Here is a 12,701-nt window from a genome sequence, read left to right as displayed (position 1 = left end):
ATAATAAGGAGTGAATTTGCTTAAAGCTTTGTACATTCTCCAGTCTCTACCAGAAAAGTAGCTACAAAAATTTAATTACTAAAATCCGGAAGAAAAAAAAAGGAAATCAATATATAATGGAAATACAATATAAAATAAGTAGGTATAGGGTAGCACATGTTAAAATAACTTCAAACATACAAAATAATTGAAATACTTCCAAGATGCAAAAGGATTGAAATCTGCTGCCATTTTCGGCAAAGCACGTGCTTCGTTGAACATGCAATATAGAAAGCTTCTAAAAAATTTAATTTTTACTAAATGAGTTATTAATTGAAAAAATTCTTATCCTCTGACATTGGTAGACTAGCAAAAGGGCGCCATCTATTGAGAAGAAAGTGAAACTTTTTGATGATTGACTGAAAAAACAGCAAAAACTGGAGAAAATAGTAAAAAACAGGAAATCGGGAGATGGAAGCAAAAAAAAGGAGTCTCACGTTAAAAACAGTGGAGTTGGCAAGTATGTAATGTTGTAAGATTCCAGGCTGTTGTGCCGTGGTCTGAGTGTTGTTTTCCCAAACGTTTCGACCACATCTGCGGTGGTCATCTTCAGTGTTTACATAGTCGAAGCTTCCAGGGAAGCGATTTCCTAGCAACTGATGCAGATATCCAAGTGTTGTCACTATTTAGGTGGGAAGAGCAAGCTCTCCCTTCATTCTGGACCAAGATTGGCCGATGAACATTTGTCCTTATTTCTGGTTGGCTGAAACTTGAGCTCTCTTCACTCTGGTTGGGGATTAGCTGCTGGACGTCCGTCGCTGTTTCTGGTTAGCCAGAAGTATCTCTCGGTATAATCTGTCCGAGTGTAGCATGCCAGAGTTTGTTGATCTTAATTCCTTCCTCCTTTTTGATAAAATTGTTGGGATGTAAAATTTCAATTGCTTCTCTGTTTAATCTGCAGATCACTATCTGCACAAGGACTCCAATCACTGTCCGCGACAGAAGAGGGGGTGTCCTGAAAACTTTATTCATCAGGGCCAACAGAATTTGTGAACCATCTGCTACTGAGAAGGAACTTTCCTAACTCACAACCAACGGCTTTTCCAAGCAAGAAATTAAAAGAGCTTTCCACCCCAAAGTGGAAAGACGACCACCTGAAGAAAAACCGGTCATACCCACTGTCTACCTTCCCTATGTTGAGGACAAAACGTACGGACAGAATTAAAAAACTGCTGCGGAAACCCAACATCAAGACTGTTTCCAAGCCTACCCATCGAATCAGCGACTTACTAAGAACAGTGAAAGATGCGAGAGACCCTTTGCCCGCCGCAGGAGTTTACAAGACCCATGTTCCTGCGGATCGGCCTACATTGGAACAACAAAAAGCGTTGATACAAGAGTAAAAGAACACCAAGTATTGCTGTCTGGGCCAAACTGAGAAATCGGTTGTCGCTTTTAGTGATGGCACCCATGACATTACATTCAAAGAAAACAAAATACATTCAAGGACTTCCCACAATTACGCCAGATTAAACAGAGAAGTCATAAAAATTTTCATTTATTAATTTTTTTAATTATTTCATTTATTAATTTTTTTTAATTTTCTAAGTTAATATCAAAATTTTCCAAAAATTTTGGGCGAAAATATGTATATTTTTACACATTAACTTTCATTTTTAGTTAAAATTTAGGTTGAGATCATAAAAATAAACCAGACAAACATGTCTGAAAAGTTTTACGGAAATAATAATAAGAAACTTTCCGAGATATCACCCAAAACGAGAAACCGGCACCTGAGAAAAAGAGGCTTAAACAGCTGCTGTAAACATAGATCTCTACGGGGAAAGGTTAAGCATTTTTATGATAACGTGAAAAGTTTTTTGTGTATGGTAATAAATAAGGTATCGAATTGGTCAGAATTGAATCATGCATAACATATATTTTTTTCCAGAAAATCGAAAATTTTGAAGGTTAAAATTCCTTAGACCCCTTAAAGAAAGAATAATACATTATTCACATGAAGGGAAAAATAAATTAAGGGAGTTTGTGTTATGAATTTCCAAAAACTTCTTTCCACCTCCTCAAAATTTTACATCTTACAAATTTTCCACACAATGGACTCACCCTTTGGAGGGGCGAAGGGGGGAGGGGTGGAGAATCCACAGGCATGGGAAGGGGACCACATGACCCCACTGGTCCCCAGAGAGGCCTCGTTGGTAGACACCACACTACTCTGGCTGCTCAGGCTGATGAACTGCAGGCTGTCTGGAAAAAAGACAGGCAGATCAGTATCAAATGGATAGGCGAACGGTTAATTATGTTTCTGTCTGAAATTTTACAGGGTTGCCACTCCATTCTGTCAAAAAAATTCCCTTTTTCCCTTTTTGAGTATGCAGCATTATAAACAAGTGGACACTGATATTTGAAAAAGAACATTAATATCGTGATACTTTCGTCAAAAAAACAAATGAATAAAAAAAAAAATAACAGGAAATAAAGAACAATTCATTACAACTGAAATAACTGCATGGCAGTTCAATTTATGAAAATTTTTGTTTAAAAAATAAAAAGACTTCTCTTTGACATTCATTACTTGCGTCTTACGAGGTAAAAAATGCAAAATTAAGCAGAACAATAAATATTGATCACTAATTTCATAGTCCCTGAATTAAATTAGCATAAAATTCATGTCCAGGGGCATGCAGAAGGGGGGATAAGGGAAACCTGTCAGCCCGGGGCCAAGCCTGATGGGGTCATGAGGTTTTTTAAATGAGGGGTAAAATATATGTAGGGACATAGGGTAAACAGTATGGAAGGGGGCATGTGAAAGTAAGTTGTGACGGGCCCCGAAACTTCTGTGCATGCCCCTGCTCATGTAAAATAAAATAATAAATAATTTTTGCTTTCATGGTAAACATTTTAATATTTTCTTGTACAAAAAAAAAAAACCTTCAAAGTAAAATTACCATTTTTTATTTTATTTATGATTTTTCTTTAAAAAAAATTTCATTATTATTATTTGATAGTTTATTTGAGTATTGATTTTTGCAAACAATTTTAAAATATATATACCGTATTTTCGGGATTAAGCGCCGCGGCGCATACAAGAAAAAAAGTTTCAAAAATGTGGATGCGGCGCATATAATGGGAGCGGCGGGTATAGTGTTTTTTTTTTTTTCCCCGATCAAGTTTTAAAAAAAATCCGAGTTTGCAAAAAAGTTGAACATTTTACCAATAGATGGCGCCACACTTTTCCCTTTCGTTTTGCGAAATGAGCGACAAGCAAAGCAAAGAGGGGTAGCCATGAGGGGAGGTGAGTCAGCGATTGCTGGTGTTGCACCATAGAGAGAAACGCTAAACCACGTGAGCGCTGAATGACGTGAGCGGCGAGGAAGCCTCATCGAAGCGAAGGGGGACGGAGGGTCAAGGAAAGGAGCTTGTTAGCAAGACTAGCAGGGGAGGGGGGTGGAACTTCCAGTTTTCTAAAGGGGAATCACCCCTTTCAACAAAGTGGGTTGCTCGGGGTGGTCAAGTGACCTACTAATTGAAAACTTGTTTCTCCGTCTCCCATCCCCAATTTTATTCACTCACATCGTCGCTTTTGCTGTCGTTCGTGCGTTCTTTTCTTTCTTAAAGTTTTTACATCGAGTTTCATCTGAAATGGCTCCTACTAAACGACTTAAGAGTTACACTGCAGCTTTCAAGTTGGAAGTTATCGCTAAGGCTGAAGCGATCGGAAATCGTCCTGCTGCCCGGGAATTCGGAATTGATGAAAGATGTGTTCGGCGTTGGAGGTCCGAAAAATCAACGATCGAAGCGATGCCGAAGACAAAACGTGCCCGACGAGGAAGATCAGCTCACTGGCCGGATTTAGAACGGGACCTGAAGAAGTGGGTAGTGGAGCAGAGAGCTAAAGGAATTTCCGTTTCGACTGTCCGGATTCGAATAGAAGCCAGGTGCATCGCTGCTGATTTGAATATTTCCAACTTCAAAGGCAACGCGAATTGGTGCTTCAGATTCATGAAGCGGAATCATTTGTCCGTCAGGCAGCGAACAACTGTGGGGCAGAGTCTTCCAGCTGATTGGATGGAGCAGAAAAAAAAGTTTTTAGACTACGTCGAGAAGCTGAAGAAAGAAAACAACTTTCAGCCTCATCAGCTTATCAACATGGACGAAGTCCCTTTGACTTTCGACTGCCCTCCCAACAGGACTGTCACATCTACCGGTGAGAAGAGCGTCGCCATTACAACCACGGGGCATGAAAAAACATCATTCACGTGTGTTTTGGCTTGCACGGCTAGCGGAGAGAAGCTGAAGCCTATGCTGATTTTTAAGCGGAAAACGGTCCCGAAGGAGTCTTTCCCGTCCACCGTTGTCATCCGCTGCAACGAGAAGGGGTGGATGAATGAGGCCCTGATGTCAGACTGGTTTAACGAAGTTTGGAGAAAAAGGAAAGGCGCTTTTTTCCAACCAAGTGGAATGTTGATTATGGACTCCATGGCGGCGCACAAGACCGACCCTGTGAAGGAAGCGGCGCGGCAATGTTTGGCGTCCCTGGCCATCATACCAGGTGGGCTTACAAAAAAGTTGCAGCCCTTGGATTTGGCCCCCAATCACAGTTTTAAGAGCCACATGCGTCAACAATGGGAGTCCTGGATGGTGAACGGACTGCACGAATACACGAAAGGCGGCAACCTGAAGAAAGCGTCGTTCGCGGAAGTGGCGAAGTGGGTAGCTGCAGCTTGGAATGCGGTAAAGCCGAGCACCATAATTTCCGGCTTCACCGAGGCGGAGATCATTCCCCGAGTCCCGGATGTTGCTGCGGAGGACGATGGCTCCGATGACGAGGAAAACAGCCCGGAGCTCGATGCAGACTTTCTAGGACTATTTGCGTCCGACAGCGAGGACAGCGATTTCGAAGGATTTTGAATCGCCGATCCATAGTGGATGCGACCCACTGAAAAAAGCGTGCTTATAGTGGCGCCGACCACTTAAAAAAACGTGGAGCGCCATGAGGAGAAGGGTCCGCGTCCCGCGCTCTGGATAACCAACCAATGTCTCCTCCCAAAGTACGAAAATTTTAATTATAGTAATAATAATATAGTTATGTTAATTATATTCTTTTAAATTTTATTTTCATTTTATTGCAAGTTTCTGAACGTCTAAATTGCGCTTTTAAGTTGCGTTAAGTTGGATGCGGCGCTTATAGCGGGCGCGGCGCTTATAGCGGGCGCGGCGCTTATAATGGGTGCGGCGCGTACATTAATTTTTTTTTTCCGGCGACGATAATTTTCGATGCGGCGCTTATACTGGGTGCGGCGCTTAATCCCGAAAATACGGTATATAAAATTCCCTGCATTTCCCTAGTTTTTAGAGAATTTTTAAAAATTTCCTGGATTTCCCCCCCCCCCTTTTTTTTGCTGATTTTTGAATTTTCTATATTTTCTCTGTTTCTTCAGGTTTCCCTGTGGCGTGGCAACCCAGTTAAAGCATAATTTTTGCATGCTTAATAGTCTAATGTTCATAATCAAAGACTTAGAGAAATGATTTGGAGCATATTTTCAAAAAAAAACGGTAACATCATTTTAAACTTGAAAATAAATTCGGTAAATAATACAGTGACCACCGCTTATATGAATCACGTATGTTCTAAACAATTTTGACTCCACAAAGTGGTTAATCCAATAAAGATTTGATTCACCAAAGCAGCCGATCCTATTAACCACTGGTTCAATCAACCAGCATCCACTGTAGTTGCATCAGAGGGGGGAAAAACAAATAATCCCTGTAACACAGAAAAACGTGTCTGCAGTGTTTCTGCACATTTGTTTTTTTGCTTTTAAAAATTATTTATGTTTAGCCAACTAGACCTATAATGAATAAATTTGTATAATTTGTTTTAATTCTAGCTTGATTATTCATACCTTTTATTTATTCATTTTTAGTTTAAAAAATATTATTTTTGCAAAATTTTAAAGTTAAATTTCAGCAGGAATTTAGTTTAAAAACTGTTATATGGACAAGGAGGTCTATACTACTATTCCAATAAGTTCAAAATTCATCACATGTGTGTCGGTGGTCCTTCTTAAAACATAATTGGTACTGGGAAACTCGGCTGAGTAGTGAAAGGCCGAGTTACTCGGTAACTCGGTACTCGGCCGAGTAGTCAAAGGCCGAGTTACTCGGTAACTCGATACTCGGCCGAGCAGTGAAAGGCCGAGTTACTCGGTAACTCGATACTCGGCGGAGTAGTGAAAGGCCGAGTCACTCGGTAACTCGATACTCGGCCGAGCAGTGAAAGGCCGAGTTACTCGGTAACTCGATACTCGGCCGAGTAGTGAAAGGCCGAGTTACTCGGTAACTCGATACTCGGCCGAGCAGTGAAAGGCCGAGTTACTCGGTAACTCGATACTCGGCCGAGTTACTCGGTAACTCGATACTCGGCCGAGTAGTGAAAGGCCGAGTCACTCGGTAACTCGATACTCGGCGGAGTAGTGAAAGGCCGAGTTACTCGGTAACTCGATACTCCGCCGAGTAGTGAAAGGCCGAGTTACTCGGTAACTCGATACTCCGCCGAGTAGTGAAAGGCCGAGTTACTCGGTAACTCGATACTCGGCGGAGTAGTGAAAGGCCGAGTTACTCGGTAACTCGATACTCGGCCGAGTAGTGAAAGGCCGAGTTACTCGGTAACTCGATACTCGGCGGAGTAGTGAAAGGCCGAGTTACTCGGTAACTCGATACTCGGCGGAGTAGTGAAAGGCCGAGTTACTCGGTAACTCGATACTCGGCGGAGTAGTGAAAGGCCGAGTTACTCGGTAACTCGATACTCGGCGGAGTAGTGAAAGGCCGAGTCACTCGGTAACTCGATACTCGGCCGAGCAGTGAAAGGCCGAGTCACTCGGTAACTCGATACTCGGCCGAGCAGTGAAAGGCCGAGTCACTCGGTAACTCGATACTCGGCGGAGTAGTGAAAGGCCGAGTTACTCGGTAACTCGATACTCGGCGGAGTAGTGAAAGGCCGAGTTACTCGGTAACTCGATACTCGGCCGAGTAGTGAAAGGCCGAGTTACTCGGTAACTCGATACTCGGCGGAGTAGTGAAAGGCCGAGTTACTCGGTAACTCGATACTCGGCGGAGTAGTGAAAGGCCGAGTTACTCGGTAACTCGATACTCGGCGGAGTAGTGAAAGGCCGAGTTACTCGGTAACTCGATACTCGGCGGAGTAGTGAAAGGCCGAGTTACTCGGTAACTCGATACTCGGCGGAGTAGTGAAAGGCCGAGTCACTCGGTAACTCGATACTCGGCGGAGTAGTGAAAGGCCGAGTCACTCGGTAACTCGATACTCGGCCGAGCAGTGAAAGGCCGAGTTACTCGGTAACTCGATACTCGGCGGAGTAGTGAAAGGCCGAGTTACTCGGTAACTCGATACTCGGCCGAGTAGTGAAAGGCCGAGTTACTCGGTAACTCGATACTCGGCGGAGTAGTGAAAGGCCGAGTTACTCGGTAACTCGATACTCGGCGGAGTAGTGAAAGGCCGAGTTACTCGGTAACTCGATACTCGGCGGAGTAGTGAAAGGCCGAGTTACTCGGTAACTCGATACTCGGCGGAGTAGTGAAAGGCCGAGTCACTCGATAACTCGATACTCGGCCGAGCAGTGAAAGGCCGAGTCACTCGGTAACTCGATACTCGGCCGAGCAGTGAAAGGCCGAGTCACTCGGTAACTCGATACTCGGCGGAGTAGTGAAAGGCCGAGTTACTCGGTAACTCGATACTCGGCGGAGTAGTGAAAGGCCGAGTTACTCGGTAACTCGATACTCGGCGGAGTAGTGAAAGGCCGAGTTACTCGGTAACTCGATACTCGGCCGAGTAGTGAAAGGCCGAGTTACTCGGTAACTCGATACTCGGCGGAGTAGTGAAAGGCCGAGTTACTCGGTAACTCGATACTCGGCGGAGTAGTGAAAGGCCGAGTTACTCGGTAACTCGATACTCGGCGGAGTAGTGAAAGGCCGAGTTACTCGGTAACTCGATACTCGGCGGAGTAGTGAAAGGCCGAGTCACTCGGTAACTCGATACTCGGCCGAGCAGTGAAAGGCCGAGTCACTCGGTAACTCGATACTCGGCCGAGCAGTGAAAGGCCGAGTCACTCGGTAACTCGATACTCGGCCGAGCAGTGAAAGGCCGAGTCACTCGGTAACTCGATACTCGGCCGAGCAGTGAAAGGCCGAGTCACTCGGTAACTCGATACTCGGCCGAGCAGTGAAAGGCCGAGTCACTCGGTAACTCGATACTCGGCCGAGCAGTGAAAGGCCAAGTCACTCGGTAACTCGATACTCGGCCAAGTAGTAAAAGGCCGAGTACTCGGTACTTGGCCAAAGTGCTACTCGGTACGTCTCTAGTTAAAAGCATTCTATTTAAGCACGCTTTCTACTTTAGGACGATTTTTGGAGGTCCCTTGAAAGTCATTACACAGAGAGTCAACAGTATTTATTATTAGATCACATAAAGGGAAAAACAAATAATAATAAGCAACACAATAAATATTGATGAGTCATCTACATTAAATGAGCAAGCATTCGTTTATTATTTTCTACCTCTGGCAAAGTGTGGGCTGCCCTGTAGTAGGTCCTGGCTCTTGAGTGTCTCCCTGGTGCCTTCCACAGCATCGAGGGAAATGGACGCACAGTCCACGATGATATCGTGGTAGGCCATTTTCTTCCATCTGCACAAAGTCGAAACACTTTTAAATGTAACAAATATGTCCTTGCAGAGTATGTATATAAGTTTACAATCCTTATTTTCAGTATTATATTATTACTAGCATTCCCGTACCCGGCATTGCTCGGGTAATGGAATTAGCAGGGGATAACAGTGCTTGGTGCACCTAGTTACGAAAATCTCTACATAGTATAAAATGAAGTCCCCAAAAAGCGTCTGTTTGTTTGAACTCGCAAAACTCGAGAACTACCCGGCCGATTGCGGTGAAATTTTCACAGTTTGTTCCTTTAAGTCCTGAGAAGGTTTGCAGACCAGTTTCAATAAAATTCGATGAATAGTTCTTTTTCTATTCCAATTTAGGCCCAATTTTCACAAAAATTCTCAAATATGGGGGTGAAAAATGACTTGCACATATTACTATTACATATCGTTAGAAAGGGTAGAATTTTCCGCGTCCTACGCAATTTGTTTCAGTGCTCTAACTTTATTACGGCGGGAGTTATTTGCGTTTTTAGCTCGAATTCTTTTAGGCTTAGCTGAAATTTAGGCACTACTTTCTTCATTTAATAAATCAATAAAAAGTGAATTAATTGTCCCACAGCTTTCTTCTCCACACCATTGGAAAAAGCGACCTTTTTTACTCCAGATTTAACTCGACCTTCGGTCGAAAAAATAAGCTTTTATCTCGAAAGGAAAAAAAGCTACAAGCCTTTTTAAATGAAGTTTAAAAAATCTCGATTCCATTGGAATTGTGAACCATTTTCTTTCGCATTTTAATTCCTTAAACTTATTTTTGTGTTTCCATGGTGACGCTTTTTAAACCCATCCTTCTGGATTTAATTTCTTAAAAGTATTTTAATATATGTCGTCATTGTTTGGAAGGGAAATGATGTTTTTCATTTATTTTTTACGCATGATTGTTGAATATACGTCATTAACACAATTTTTGTTTTCAAGGTAGATCGGGCAAAGCCGGGCAATGCAGTTAGTCCCCAATAATAGTTACTTATTACCCATAATTTTTTCTAATTGTAGGAGGGTCCCGGGACCCCTGGACTAATTATATATACATATGCCTTTGTCCTTAACCGATTCTTTAACTGTCATTAACGATCTTTTAAAGTATTGATTATCTGTGGAAATGCAGGCCATCCACATTCTATTGTTATACCTATGTTTAAGCAAGAACTTCTTTGTTTACGACATTTTTTTTCTGGAGTTAAAATTATTAAGCTGCTTGATGAACTCACTCTGGAGCAAGCTACATTAAATTGTCCGTGTGAGAAAAAGTCTTCTCTTAAATCGATCCCTGCTACTTTTAATGTCTGTCCTTGTGACTTATTAGCGACTATAGTAAACTTTAACAGGAGACTTGAGAAAAGCCTCGAAGAATCACGTGAGAAATAAAAACAATATCTAATTTGAAATTCACTATCGACCAAAAGTCGAGATGAAGTACTGAATAATGATTTGAATGGAGGAAAGCCTTCGAAAATAAGGAATTTGAATTTCAATGATAGGTTTTAATTTCGCAGAAATTAACGGGTTTTAGTTAATTTCTCCCGAACTAATTGAGATTTCGAAAAATCCTTTCTTAGTGGATACTTTCGTAGTCATGCGGACATGCCTGCCAAATTTCAAGTCTGAAGCTTCAGCGGTTTCGGCTGTGCGTTGATATATATATGTATATATATATGTTATCTCAGGACATTGATTTTTATATATTAAGATTATTCTAATGATAAGTGCTTAAAATTGCTAAGTGGTAAAATTAGCTGTTAAATTTATAGATCACTCTAATTTTTAATTAGTTGGATTAAGTTCTGTTTTCTAAATAAAATTCTATACACAATAGAAGACCGTTATAACGCACACCTTGGGACCAGAGCTTTTGCGTTATACAGGTTTTGGAGTTATATAGGTCATTTCACAAATTTTGAAACTAATATTCGGAATATATCTATATATTAGCACTTCAGAATGAGTTCTATCTGCAATGAGTGTTAAAGCACTAATTATACAACTAATATTTCACAAATAAATATGTTTCACAATTAAAAGAAAGTGAATAATCCTGCACCTCTGCCAGCTTCATAGTTTGCATTACAGCTGCATTTTCAGAGCCATCTTGTATTTTCTGTTTACTGTGAATATGAATTTTCATTTAAAAGCTTTGAATTAATATGGAAAGATGAAAAACTGTTTCAAAATTTAATTTGCCTAACAATTGGCAAATTGGCAAGGCGAAACAAAGGGATTTTTTAAACTTCTAAACCTATTGTTTACTTCTGAAAAGTTGTGCAGTTTATAGAGAATTGCGTTACATAGGTCGGCATTATAAAGGTATTCTACTGTATTATATACACAGGATATGTAGGGGGGGCAGAGGATATTTGCATAAATGTTCTGTCTATATTGTTTTCAGGTCCCAACTGTATCGTTATAGAAAACTATCCACCCACCTGTTGGCACTCAGTTCCGTTTCTTTAGAAGCAGTGACCAGAAGGGGGTGCAGTCTCACACGCTCCAGCATTGGCTGAAAAAGAAAGATACTGTATTTTCCTGCGTATAATCCGCAGATTATCTGCTAAAAAAGGCAAAGCTCATGAGGTGCGGATTATACGCAGCCGCGGATTATCTGTGATTCCCCCCCCCCCCTTGACACCAACGCATTGAACCTCAATATTCTTACAGTAGGATTCACCGATAGACCGTACACCGACTGAATGTTGTTTATTTTACGAAGCACTCATGTTCTTCCTCGCTGCCTGCCTGTATGTTGGTTATTTTACGTTGCTTGAGTGCTCCTCTCGGCGACTCAGGTCATGTAAAATAAGCAACTTTACAGTGAAGGAGGAAGCCATTTGCACAAGATTGGACCACTTGCTCCTTAGTCTTGATTCTTTGTTTTTCACGTAATTAACGTACTATAATCAAGATTTCAAAAAGAAATCATTATATTTTAGCTTATATATTTCAGATTAATTTTCATTATGCCTTCAAAGTAATTACTTTTTCATGTTTTTAGTTTAGTTGCTCACATGGTATGTTAAACTCAAACTTTATCTTTTTACAATGTATTATCCGCTGGTTATACGAAGCTTTTTTCTTCTTCAGGCCGATTTTAGGACTTGCGGATTATGGGCTGCCTGCGAATAATACGCAGGAAAATACGGTATTTCTGCCATCAAAACTCAGTTTCGTCCATTACAAAAATCTTATTCTTTCAATTCACCGCATGATTTCCAATAAATAGTCTTTTAGGTATCCTCTAAACACGTTCGGAGCCCCTTTTTTAGAAAAACGATGCTAGACACATTTTAATTACCTTTTTTGATGTAGTTTTACTCAAAATAAATATTTAACTAATTTTTTTCTTATTACATGATTTTTCTAAAAGTTGTAAGTATTGTAACGGATCCGCTGCGGCTTCCAACTTTCTCGAAAGGATGACACAGTTCTTGATTAAAAATACAGGAAATTTATTTACACTATGTACAGGAAAGATCGTCAACAACTGCTAAATGAATCATCAGCAATGAAGCAACTATCACACAACACCGTAAACTCAACGTTTACACACGTATTTACTTCCAAATACGAAAACAACACAGCGAAATGCCTCGCAATAAACAGAGCGAATACACTCTCAGAACAAATTCTCAATCGAAACTAAACTTTTTATCCATCGCTAACGGCTTATATACACACCGAAAAGAAATCTCAAAGATTCCAGAAAATGCTACAACGTTCTACAACTACACTTTCATTGATAAAATCAGTGAATGAAATAAGAAAAAAAAAGAATAGGGGGGAACGTATACTTCGGCCGAATGTTAAGGGGTTGTATATTCATTACGGGAAACTATTTACAGGTTACGTTACTACAATAATTACTATTTACAGGATTTGTAACAGTATTTTTTGCACTTTTATTAAAATTTAAAAAGTTGAACAAATGCTATTAAATAAAGTTTTTAACATTTTAAAACAAACGTATCACCAA

The 12,701-nt window shown here is 40.9% G+C and overlaps 1 protein-coding gene across 1 annotated transcript in view; it reads right to left on the bottom strand.

The window, feature by feature from the left end:
* The window catches only part of LOC129232827 (hamartin-like), a 115,516-nt gene that overhangs the window by 65,777 nt on the left and 37,038 nt on the right, over nucleotides 1-12,701 (bottom strand). The window contains exons 7-9 of the mRNA XM_054866926.1: nucleotides 11,158-11,231; nucleotides 8,572-8,699; nucleotides 2,104-2,244 (exon numbers count right to left, since the gene is read on the bottom strand). Of these exons, the coding sequence (XP_054722901.1) occupies nucleotides 2,104-2,244; nucleotides 8,572-8,699; nucleotides 11,158-11,231 (343 nt within the window). The remainder of the gene's footprint in view (nucleotides 1-2,103; nucleotides 2,245-8,571; nucleotides 8,700-11,157; nucleotides 11,232-12,701) is intronic.

The sequence above is a fragment of the Uloborus diversus genome, unplaced genomic scaffold, assembly GCF_026930045.1.
Source record: "Uloborus diversus isolate 005 unplaced genomic scaffold, Udiv.v.3.1 scaffold_14, whole genome shotgun sequence".
Taxonomy (NCBI): Eukaryota; Metazoa; Arthropoda; class Arachnida; order Araneae; family Uloboridae; genus Uloborus; species Uloborus diversus.
This window is presented reverse-complemented; position numbering and strand designations above follow the sequence as displayed.